This window comes from Ochotona curzoniae, unplaced genomic scaffold (genome assembly GCF_017591425.1).
Source record: "Ochotona curzoniae isolate NIBS_2020 unplaced genomic scaffold, NIBS_Ocur_1.0 scaffold_1037, whole genome shotgun sequence".
Taxonomy (NCBI): domain Eukaryota; kingdom Metazoa; phylum Chordata; class Mammalia; order Lagomorpha; family Ochotonidae; genus Ochotona; species Ochotona curzoniae.
This window is the reverse complement of record NW_024467083.1, coordinates 23,121,602-23,133,976: the sequence shown is the minus strand read 5'-3', so window position 1 is coordinate 23,133,976 and position 12,375 is coordinate 23,121,602. Positions and strand designations below refer to the sequence as shown.

Genomic DNA, 12,375 nt, shown 5'->3' with positions numbered 1-12,375 from the left:
CACAATGCTAGGGTTTTTGGACAGTTTGCCAGTAACATAAGTTTCTTCGCTGGAACAGTAATGAGAATGTAAGTGAAGGGGAGGTTATGGCAATCATCAAGAGAGAGTTGTACAGACAATCTTAACCTCAAGTTGCTCCAAAGATGCCTCTCTCTCCCTTCAGCTCTACCAGGCTTAGAGTTGGTTGGGACAGGATCCTGGGATGCTGGGTCTTGGGAACATGGTCCAGAAGGGAAAAGAGCCTTAGCATAGCAAAGGCTGTCCTGTGGAAAGGTACAGTTAAGTAAGTAGTCCACAGCAGTAGACTGACTCCAGGTCAGGTCTTTCTGTGCCTTGGAACCCTCGCCTCATACTCTGAAAACCAAAATAGAACCTCCTTCTAAAGCCATGATTCTTAAACTTCAGCATACATCAGAATCGCCTGCTGGACTTGTTAAGCCAGAATGTCTCACTTCACTCCCAACGTTTCTGATGCAGTAGGTCTTTGGAGGAGAATTTGCACTTCTAGCAGTACCTCTATGGACGATGCTTTGAGAAGCACTGCATTAAGCATGAAACATAGGCCAGGCCAGGATCAGAAAAGGTGCACCAGATGATATTAGTATCCTCTTGGGACCTGTAAGAAGGAACAGCGGTTGCGCTTCAGGTGAGCTGGGATCTTCTTTTATCCAAAGTGTGGGAGCCATCTGACTTCTGCTTAAGTGAGTACCCACACGAGAACACATGCAGTTTCCATACAGACATTTGCATTTGAGTTATTTGTTCCTGCATTCACATTAGAAATTGGCAACATTTAAATTGGATTTGATATTAGAGCCCCAACTTTCATTAACATGAGACTGAAAATGATGACAATATCAATGAAAGCTATTTAGTGTTTCAATACACTGTAAATGCATTTTCTAGCCTGGTAGCAAGCTGCCCATAACAAGACAAGAGAAGGTCAAAGGCATAGGGAGTGCTGGACAACATCTCATGCTAGTGAAAGTTGGGACTCTGAAATCCAATTCAATTTAAATGCTACTGGTTTCTAATGTAGATATATCAGGAACAAAAATATGTAGGTGTCTCGATAAGATTGTCCAGGGGCCCTGACATGCACCTAGATGGTGCCGAACACAGCCAAAGAGCTGACTGTGGTTCATTTACAGTTAATCCTCCAAGAGGGAGGTGTACCTAGGAGCTGTGGAATTTGTCATTTAGACTAACCTTCTCATTCAAGATATTTAGCTGAAGACATCTTTGTGTATGGTAGAATAATCAAAATAGTCCCATAGGGAATTACTCTCACTTCCATGGTTTTCCAAAGATTAAAGGAAGGAGTTTTCTGTGTCCTGAAAGAGGCAGTTAAGCAGCCTGGCCACAGTAGTGAGATCTGCAAGTTCACTGGCACATGCTGATGCCAGTGTATAAGGCCAATCAAGTGCTCCTTCCATCCTTCACATAGCCACTGCTAAGCCCTGTGGGACTTGAAATCAATTCCTGAATTCTGGAACTGAGTGATAGCTTTCCTTCCTTCCTACCCTAATGAACTCCTACCAATTCTTTAAATTCTGCTCAGATATTAGCTCCTCTATGGACATATGTCTGAGTAGTCTGAGCAGATAAAATTAATTTAATTTCTTCCTCTACTGTATTACCATATCATATTAGGTCTATATCACATGGTTCAGCTTAAATGCTTCTTCTTGTTCACTGCCTTCTGTATCTCAATATTAAATATTATGTGCCTGGTACCTGGCAAAGTGAATGGCATAGGACCTGCCAAATGTCTAATTAGTGAAATAAATAAATTCCAGTGCTTGGATGAGGAAAGCATGACGTGAGCCTCCAGTAATGTGCGGAGTGGACATAACTCTCATGGGATCACAGACACTCAGAGCCAGAGGAGACCTTCACTATCACAGGACAGCTCCCTGTCCTGTGAAAGGGCTAGATCACAGGCACTTAAACAATGCTGAGTGTCCTAGGAAATCAGAGTGAACAAGGTCAGAAGGCAGATCTATGGGCCCCAGCCTCATGACCAGATAACTTTAATCACACACCCTTGGAACGTTTGTGAAAATAGACGAGCTCCTCTTATTGATGGTGGGTCAGATGATACCCACCTCCTGCCTGAGGACATGCTGTGCTTTCAGTTGTGTTATATCTAATATAGGAGAGCAAAACAAGGTTCTTTAGTCTTGCTTAAGAGTGTCTGAGTAAGCTTTCCTTAGAGACCTTAACTGTAGTAGAGTATTGGAAGGTTTTTCTGGTGAATTACCAGATAAAGAGGCAAAGAAGAATTTTTCCAGAGGGTGGGAAGAGAAATGGACACACCCAGGAGTTCGTTTCATGACCTCTGATGGAGGAGAGCAACTCCAGGCTATCCTCCTGGCTTGCAGCTGCTCTGAATGAACAGAGACTTGGGGATCCTTGGGGCCTGCGCTGACATGTGCTTCCATAGCACAAGACAAGAGGAGGCTGAAGGAAGACACATGGTGGCAATCCACACTGGAAACAAATCTGAGCTGGAGATTCAGAGAATTGGAAAGAATAGACAGGAAAGACAGTTATGTCATTCTAGAACTTTTGTGGGTGATGGACTACCCCATGATGGCCATAGTTCATTCATTCATTCATAAAATATGCCAAGCTGCTGTCCTGCTCTCAGCCTTCACTTCCTGCTGCCCTGAGGATAACACCATAGCTCCCTGCTGTGTCCCTGTTAGTCTGGTTCTTTCTATTCTTTCAGTGCATCCCAAGGTCCCTTCCACTCACGATCAGTAACGTTGGCTTGTTTCTACTTCAGCATCTTTTCTCTGGCTTTTCCTTCTTCCCAAAATGTTGTCTGCCTTAGTCCTTCTCATCCCTCAGATCTCAGCTTGCAGGATTTGTCCTCAAAGAACTTACATTGAGCATCGCATCTGCAGTGCACCTGTCAGCTCTGTCAGTGTACCTGCTTCCCGCCTGGGGAGCACATGGAGAATATGAAAATATCATGTTCATTTCTACAAGTCAGTAAACTTCACGAGAATAGAGACTTGTCTGTCCCATTCACTGTGTCCCTAGCACCAAGGACAGGGCTTGGCACATAGTAGGTGCTCAGGAAACCTTGTGAATGAATGAACTGATAAAGCAGCTGTGAATATTAGGTGTGTCAACGAGAGATACTAGAAGCCTTCCATTGTTTCCAGAAATTATAATTTATAATTGAATAGGATATTTTTTTTCACATTGCATCATCTCCAAGGCTTTGAATTCCTTCCATTTGGTTCCTATGATGTAGGTCCTAGATTTGTGCAGTTTCCTGATGTCTGCCAAGTGCTCAGGTGTCTTTTTTGCCTTTGTCACTCATCTACATTTTCATCAAAGCATCAAGTTGCTCTGAATTGCCAGTTATCGGTTATAGCTAGGCTTTTTCCAGAGTTGGGTCTACTACATACATGAATGTATAATGTGTACAATGAATTTCTCCATGGTGATAGATTTGGGTCTGCTGAAACAGGACTTTGGTGCAGGTCTGGAGATACCTGTACCAGGTATGAAATCAGCCTTGGGTTATGTCCAGGCCAAAACCAAATGCGTCAGCACAAGAAAGAGTGAGAGCCAGGTGCCACTGCAAGTTCCTGCAAGGTCAGACCCTTCACAGTATCAGTAGCTTGATCCTTGCTTTTTCCTGGGCTTAAGTCTGGCAAAATCCCAGAATTCAGAGGAAAGGGACTTTTCCTGTTGGCATATCTCTCCCCGTTGTTAAAAATGTAGTAGAAGAACCGATCTAATGCCACCTCTCCCCTCCACAGAATTCTGGCCTGTGGTCGTGCAGTCCAGGGGGCTGGATGGCATGCTGGACCCAAGCTCAGTTCAGTGTCTGGGCCCAATAACGGCTTTTCCAAGGGAGCAGCTTTCTGTCCTGGCCACATTGAGGTAAGCACCTATGAGGCACCTGCTGACCAGTGGGGCTCTGCCATGGCTCTGAGTGACCATCCAATGTGGACCTCCTAGGAAGGATGTCCCTGGACAGTTTCCAGAATCTTATCAAGAGTGTGAGGTGCCCCACCTTTAATGTAACAGAATCTAGGGACTCCAAAAGATAGAGAGTATCAGTCAGACCATCCACATAACTCACCTGACTGAACAGTCAGCCTTGTTAGATGGAAGGTCCACGGTTGCTCTTCAAGCCTCTAACCAATGCAGAGGCATGGGGGAAGAGTTGTAGATCAGATACAGGCAGTCCAGGTTCAGAGTTCCAGTTTGTCCAGGTATGCACCTATACTTTATTTCACTGCCTGTCAGTTTCCTCATGTGTGAAATGGAAATAGTGTGGCCCAGTTCTCAGGTTTGTTGTGATGAGTATGTCCAATAAATGATGATGGTTTTAGACTATCACCACTAAAACTAAGTCCTTCACACAATGTACTTATGAAGGAAGAAGGTATCTACGGTTCACAGCCGTAGATATTCACAGTTCAAGACCCACTGGGCTCTGTTGATTCAACTGACTGGTGAGTCTGGAGAGGGACAGTGGAAGTGGTAGAGGAATGGTTGCACCACCAACCCAGAAGCAGAGAATGAGTGCAAAAGCCAGAGAGAGAATTCCAACTCAGTTTTATAACCATCTCTCCAATGAGAACTTCCCTCCAAGGACACGGCTCCAACATGCCCAAATCACTAGGCTCACCTCCTAGCTTTTGCAGTTGGATCAATGCCCTAACCTTTCAGTATCTTTAACCTTTGAATTTGGGGATTAGCTATCTACTTGAGTTTGGGAACCAAACCCTGTTGAAACCATCACAGTGATAATCACTTTTATTTCACCTCATTCTTTTTAAGATAGAAAAACCAAGAACCATAGATTCTGTGCAGCCATGCAAACCTTTTCTGAAGGAGGCCAGTAAGTCCACAGATTCCTTCACCTGCTGCTGGTGCTTTCCAGCCAAATATTTCTATCACGGACATTTTCACTGCTTTTGGATTAAATCTATATGATGCCTTGCAACCTTATAAACCAGTAAAAAAAAAAAAAAACCCAGCAATGAACAATTAAGTGTTCCTTAGGATCTGGATTTGTGGCCTCAGAAAGGTAAAACTCACACTGTGTTAAAGAGAAATTTCATTTTGGCATTGGGAGTGGAATCAACATATATCATATCCTATCAGCTATGAAACTTGGCCTCTGGCTTTAAGTGTCAGTGCCAGCCAGGCCTGGCATACTCTGGTGGCATGACCCCTAGTCACTTAGCATCTCAAAGTCTCATCTCATCTCCTTTGTCAAATTATAGAATTGGCTCAAGTGGCAGTTCCAAAAATGAGACCACAGAGTGGCAGCAGCACTTGAAAACTCACTAGAAATGTGGATGTGTAGTCCCCTCACCCAAGACCTATGGAATCACAGGTTCTGGGGTACAACCCAACAGTACTGGCTGGGCAGACTCTTCAGGCAATTCTGATGCACCAGTGATGGGAATCTCTGAACTTTAATTTCTTGTGTCCCTTCCAGTCATCACATCCTCCAAGGAATCCTGACTGGGAAATGCTGGCAGAAGCACTGGTTTTAGCTCTTCTTTTTGTTTGTTTCTCTGTTCAACCCAGGACATCTCAGGGGTATGGGACACCTCCCAAAAAAATTAGAAAGCCTCTAGGACATGCAATGCAGCCTCAACAGTCAATGATGTCTGATTGTTTACAACTGAAGACATCAGCCACTTTGTACTGAGAGCAGAGGTCAAGTGTAATGCAAGGATGACCCTTGACCTTCTTTCAGAAGATGGCTAGGACTGCAGAGGAAGAAGAGCTAGATTTCTTGGACCACAAGAGTTTCCTCTCATCAGCAGTTAATGACCTCAAGTCATGGATCCCATCTTTGGTTTCAGAATCAATAACAGCTCTTGACTTGTTTCTCTCTAAGGCAGAAATTACTTTACACTCTTATACAAGTACCTCCACAGACACGGTCATTAAGACTTTCAGTAACATCTGTCATCCTAGGTACAAGGATTCCATCCAGTGGCTTAGCTCTGTTTGACAGTTCCATCACCTATTCACACAAGGCGAACATTGCAGGAAGCTCATTCCCCCAATGCAGGAATGGTCCCATGCTTTGCAAGTGTGTGCACTGGGAAATCCACACAGAATACACCGCCATTTCTAAGAGACGGTGCTAGTGCTAGGCAGGCTGCCACCATGGCTGGATTTAAGTCATCTTGCTGGTCTTCCCTTTCTCACCATTCTCAGTCATTTTTCTTTCCTTCCAGGGAGGAGCAGGACAAAAAAAAGGGTATTTGCACTGTGGGCAGAATGTGTTCCTTCACGTGAGCCCCCATTGCCCCTTCCTTGGCTAAGGGGAATCCCTGGGCTGCGGAGCTCTGCTCAGCGAAGCCACATAGAGCTCTATCACCACTTCAGGGAGAGGTATCAAAACTTGTTTTGTGAAAATAAATAAATAACCCTGCACCTGTCCCATCCCCAGCTCATTTCCAGCAAGGAGGGGTGGTTCCTTTCCAAACTGGGGATGTTTCACTAGGATGGAAAACATACTTGCCCTGTTCTTTCCTAAACATACTTGCTTGTTCTTTGCTTTGCAATCACCTGATGACTTTTAAAATGAGATTCTTTTTTTTTTAATTTTGAAGGAATCCGTAGTACACCATTAAGAACAAATCAAGTATTTTTTAAAACTTTCCTTTCATATAAAATCCAAATGAGAGATTCATATCTGAGACATTTTCATATATTCATGAAGGATTCTGCCCCGGAATGCTAACCTCAATTGTGAATGCTTTCCAGAGCCCTTTGGTAGCTTATTAGTGAATTTAGAAGCTGTGCTACCCTTGAGGAACCTTGTAAACTCAGGGAAGTAGAACAAGCAAAGGCTAGGTGGCATAGCAAATCTTTTAACTGCTTGAGATAAACAAAAAGCCAGTGTTGGAAGACACTTCAACCTCACAGCTTAGATGGATAAACTCAGGAATGTAGCAGGAAGGTTCTTGCTCACTGGTTCTTGGAACTGGTTCTGCTTCCATTGTTAGCCATGGAGGCAACACAGATGAGTAGGATGCTTGCCTGTCTGCAGAGTCTGGAATCTGCCCTTCAGCAGGGAGGATAAGAAGGTGCTACCACCACAGGAAATGTAAAGCGAACACTTGAAGAGACTGAGAAGGGAGAGTTTGGTCCTTGACATGAGAGAAAAGTCTGCAGCAGAGGTAATGTTGAAGCTGGAGGTTGGAAGACAGCAGGAGGGATTCCAACCTGTATAGACAAAAAATAAAATAAGTCCCTGGCAGGCAGGGCAGCGGGAAAGTCTGGTGACAGGAGTCTGAAGCAAGGACAACCATGAGGAGGCACAGAACAGGCACTACCCTAGAGGAATCCCCTATGCCTGGAATAAAAACTCTCTTGAGGTGGGCCCAACTGCCAGATTGAGCAGCCTCCGCTGGCTTCCTAGAACTGGGGGCTGGGCACAGAGCAGGCCTTTGAGAAGCCATGTGGTGGGACAGTCAGGGCAGGAAGTGGTAGAAGACACCAGAGTCCAAGACATCAGGTGTGAGACTGTTCCCATGGCTCCAGTTATAGAGGCATAGAGGCTGACGAGAGGAATGAAAGCACAACAGCAAGAGCTGTTACTGCAGCACAACCAAAGGCAGAGAAGAGGCTAGTTCTGGGAGGAAGTGAGGCTCAGAACCAGTAGATGAGAATTAATGATTCTGGTCATGGCAAAAGGAAGATGCAGAAAAGCACATGACTCCTTATTGCAATAGAGTACAACTCATCAAGTGGTCGCAGATGGGGCCACTGCTGCTTCTCATGTATTAAAGGTGGGGGCAGGGGGAGAGCCGGCAAGGATGCTGAACATGTAGATACTGGTTGGGGATGCCTTGGACAGCTGTCCCCTGGGACACAGGAAGCTTAGAACTGGCTTTGAGAGAGCAGACCATCCAGAATTCCAGGTGTGGGCATCACGGTGCAGGGATTTCAATGGACTCCTTAGAAGAGGATGAGCAGCTCACCCAAGAAGAGTCTGAAGAGGGAGGTCACAGAGAACAGAAAGCAATATGTCCCCTATTTCCATTGAAATCCTAAACGTTAGTCAGTGTTGATCATTTTGCTATTTAAATTCTAATGATTGTTACCAATATAAAAGATTAATTTCAGGTCCCTGATCCCTATTCGCCTGGTGAGACACATAGAAGAAGTAAACGAAATTAGCACAAGGAAGACCCATTATCAGTTGTATGTCTGTTTGTGGGATGCTGGCTGAGTAGACACATGGGTTGAATGAACCTAGGGCCACATGGCTTTTGTGGCTTTGGAACAAGGGTGCTGAGCCATCAGATCTTCAGTTTTGAAAGGGAGTATTCAGTGCCAAGGATTCCACACATGCCCAGCAGCTCCTCCCCACAACATCCACCACCCCTTGTTACACCCCCTCCTTCCCACCAGGCCTTACCAGAGAGGAGGCAATGCTGTTGAGCAACCCAGCACAGTCATGTCCAAGACACAAGTGCTGCAAGAGGTGTCAGCCTCATTCCCCTGCCTCCCCTGCATGCATACCAGGTTTTCTTAGCCACATCACACTGGCAGCCAGAGAGCTCACAGGATTCTATGTGATGCTGCATGCACAGCTACTGGGGAGAATTCCAGGACATCTGTCCCAAGCCCTGGCCATTCATCAGAGGCCATCAGAGGCGGCTCTAGTCTGTGCTTGGACTTCCAGTGGAGCGGCATCCCCTTGCACTGCCAGATGTCTCTGCTTGCATGACACAAACCAGGGCTTCTTCACCCAGAGTCCTATCAAGTGGAGCTGCCCAGGAACCTCTTGGGAAGTCAAGATGCCTTCTGGCAACCCTCACTCCTGAGCCAGGGAATAACCCCTCTGGTTTCTTTTTCCCTCCAGGTGCATAGCGTAATGTCCATGTTGTTCTACACTCTGATCACAGCTTTACTGATCGGCATCCAGGCAGAACCCCACACAGACAGCAATGTCCCAGCAGCACACGGCACACCCCAGGCCCACTGGACTAAACTGCAGCATTCCCTGGACACAGCCCTCCGCAGAGCCCGCGCAGCCCCTGCCGTGGCAATAGCTGCCCGCGTGGCAGGGCAGACCCGCAACATCACTGTGGATCCCAGACTCTTTAAGAAACGGCGCCTACGTTCCCCTCGCGTGCTGTTCAGCACCCAGCCCCCACTGGTGGCCGTGGACATTGAGGAGGTGGACCTGGAGGCTGACACGGAATCCCTCTCCAACAGGACTCAAAGGAGGAAGCGCTCGCCCAGCCACCCCGTCTTCCACATGGGCGAGTTCTCGGTGTGTGACAGTGTCAGCGTGTGGGTGGGGGATAAGACCACGGCCACGGACATCAAGGGCAAGGAGGTTAAGGTGCTAGGTGAGGTGAACATCAACAACAGTGTGTTCAAACAGTACTTTTTTGAGACCAAGTGCCGAGACCCCAATCCCGTGGATAGCGGTTGCCGCGGCATCGACTCCAAGCACTGGAACTCATACTGCACCACAACTCACACGTTCGTCAAAGCGCTGACCACGGACGATAAGCAGGCGGCCTGGCGTTTCATCCGCATAGACACGGCTTGCGTGTGCGTGCTCAGCAGGAAAGCTTCGCGAAGGGGTTGAGCCGCCCTTGGCCCCTCCCACCCACCTCCCACATTCTCCTGGGCTCCCCTCCCTACCTCAACCTGTAAATTATTTTAAATTATAAGGACTGCATGGTAATTTATAGTTTATACAGTTTTAAAGAAAATCATTATTTATTAAATTTTGGAAGCATCCGTGGTGCCTACCTCTCAGGTCGTTTTTCTCCTTAATGGGAGTGACAGGAAAGCTTCAAAAGGAGGACATCCTGCGGTACATCCTCTGAGGGCTCCCTGGGCGGCCCCACCTGCAGCCAGAGCCCGCTGTCAGTGGGGCACGGTGATTTGGGGGAATGGGAAGTGGTCTCACCAATTAGCTTAAACCAGGCCTGATTACCTAGGGAAGTCTGTTGGTCGCCACTTTGTTCTGCATTCCAGAGCCAAAGCTGCCTAATCCTTGCATTACCTGCCCTGCAGCTCAGGACCCTGCGCCTCTTGATTGCAGTGCTTAAGGGAAGTTAGCGGAACCTCATCAGAAGGCAAATCACTGCTGGCGCTGGCTCTGGATGGGCTGCCCCCAACTTGGAGAAAGGCCTGGGCTCGGCCCCCATGGAGACTCCAAAAAGGAGACAGGAAAAGGCTTGCAACAAAGGCCAGTGAGGCTGCGAGTTTTGGAGGAGAGGTATTTGGTGTCTGCAAGAGTTGTAACGAAATAGTCCCTCGAGGCCTGTCATGGTGCATCTGGTTTCATGTTAGGATTGCTGGAGCTTTTATGGCTGCTCCTCCACTTATCCCCCAGTGGCTTCCTGCAGAAAGACTTGCTTACCCAGTAAGCTCCAACTCTCTTGCCACCCACGAACAGCCCCAGCAGCCGCTTTTAGTGGCTCCCAAGTCAGACGACAAGCTGGGAAGACTTTCTGGTTACATCTCTAGAAGACAGGTGTTTTTTTTTTTTTAATTAAATTGCATGCTTTGATTTTTAAATTTATTTTTATTTATTTAAAAGTCATGGAGACAGAGATCTTTCATCATGACATATTGTTAAGTTTTGGGCCAGGCCAAAGCCAAGGGCTAGGAACTCAGTTGTGGTCTCCCACGTTGGCCTCAGAGGTGCAAGTGCTTGAGCCATCACAGCTGCCTCCCAGAGTGTGTGTTAACAGGAAGCTAGAATCTGGAGTGGAGCTAGGGCTTGAGCCAGGCATCCTAAGCCATGTCTTAACTGCTGAGCCAAACACCTGCCTATATATATAAGTGACCCAGGGTGGTAGCGGTCATGGGACCTGCAGAGAAAGAGTAGGGAGAGACATACATCAATGGAGCCAGAAGTACCACAGATAAAGCACAGCAGAAGCTGCAGGGACAGGGTGCTGCCAAGGGGGAAAGAGGGGAGGGGTGAAGAAGAACACCAACTGAAGTTGGGAGAGGGAAGGAGAGGACAGAGCAGCAGGAGGGAAGCATGACAAAGAGGTCCCAGGATTCCACCCAGCCCCATGCTGCTGCCTCCCCCTGCATTTTGTATCCCCCACCCACACCTCAGCCTCATCCCTGACCAAGCCACCATGGTCCCTGCAGACTAAGAACTTCCCCTAGCAGAATGACTTTTCTCTCATTGGAACTGCTTCTCTTACCCTGCAACCCCCAGGCCGAAGAGAGTCTACAGGGAATGAGTCCAAATTGTCCATCTAGCAAAAAAACAAAGGGTCATATTGACTCCTCCTCTAACTTTTACGTTATGCCCACTCTTGTTTCATCCCATGTAGGGTGAGTTGGGCAGGCAGGGAACTCAGCAGAACAGTTTCACAGCATAAAGCATGTTAGAATGGATCCTGTGTTTTTCTAGCAGAGCTACTGCAGTTGGAATGAAGATTTACACTCTCAAAGCTCCAACCAGAACATTCTGTGCTGAGATCCTTGGTCTGATAAAAAGGCCTTGGGCAGCCAGCCCTGCTATCCCACTGACCTGTGCCTGTAGTTGTTCACTGAGCTCTAGTTCCTGGATGCCTTCCTTTTATCTAGGGCATGGCAGGCTGGCTGGATCCTGGATGTCAGGAGAGAGGGATAGGTTTGGTATATTTGCAGCTGGGAAGGTCTGCATGTGGGCAGCTTCACCAGTGACAAGAGCCCCAGAGAGTACCCCTGGCTCAGCAAGACACTTGGGATATCTGCCAGCTTCTTTGGGCCCCCTAGCCTGCCTTGGGGGAAGGCTGAGCCTGCACAGCTCCAAGGGAGGATAGAAGTGGCAGAGGCTCTTAATTTCTAGGTGGGTTACTCTCTTGTTCCTGCTGGTAAGAGCAGGTTCCCAGACTGTGGAGAACACCACTGATCTTCCGCAAAGGCAAAGTCTGCAGTCACAGGATAAGAGCCCATGTTTTTATGCAAGATGAGAGCTTGTTGTTTTGGCCGAACAGATCTAGTGTGCTCCAAAACCAGCCCTGTGCCTGGTGATTCCTACAGTGTGATAGCCTCTGTTCCCACACATGCCATGGGAGACAGTTGGGAGGATGCTGGCTTTTGAACCTCTCCAGGATGCCTTCAGAGGCCACCAGAGGCTTCCAGGGCTCCAGCCACCTAAATGGATTGAATGACAACTCCAAATGGGCCCTGCACTCTACTGAGACAAGGCAGCTGCACATCCTGCCAACTTGCCCTTGTGGGGCTCTGTGAGATGTTTCTAGCCAAGGGGTAAGTGCAGGTCCCTCCTCTGCTGAGCAATCCCTCACTGAGTCAGCCTTAGCTCCCCATGACCCATCCTTCCAAGCAGGGTTCCTGCTGGCCTCAGTTGGGAGCAAAGCTCAGATCCTGGGAGGT

The 12,375-nt window shown here is 47.5% G+C and overlaps 1 protein-coding gene across 1 annotated transcript; it reads left to right on the top strand.

Moving 5' to 3' along the window:
• The first annotated feature begins 3,768 nt into the window (after nucleotides 1-3,768).
• On the top strand, nucleotides 3,769-9,610 carry NGF (nerve growth factor). The gene is made up of 2 exons (XM_040998891.1): nucleotides 3,769-3,906; nucleotides 8,873-9,610. The coding sequence occupies exon 2, from the start codon at nucleotides 8,885-8,887 to the stop codon at nucleotides 9,608-9,610; it is 726 nt and encodes a 241-aa protein (XP_040854825.1). The 5' UTR covers nucleotides 3,769-3,906; nucleotides 8,873-8,884.
• Nucleotides 9,611-12,375: the final 2,765 nt, after the last annotated feature.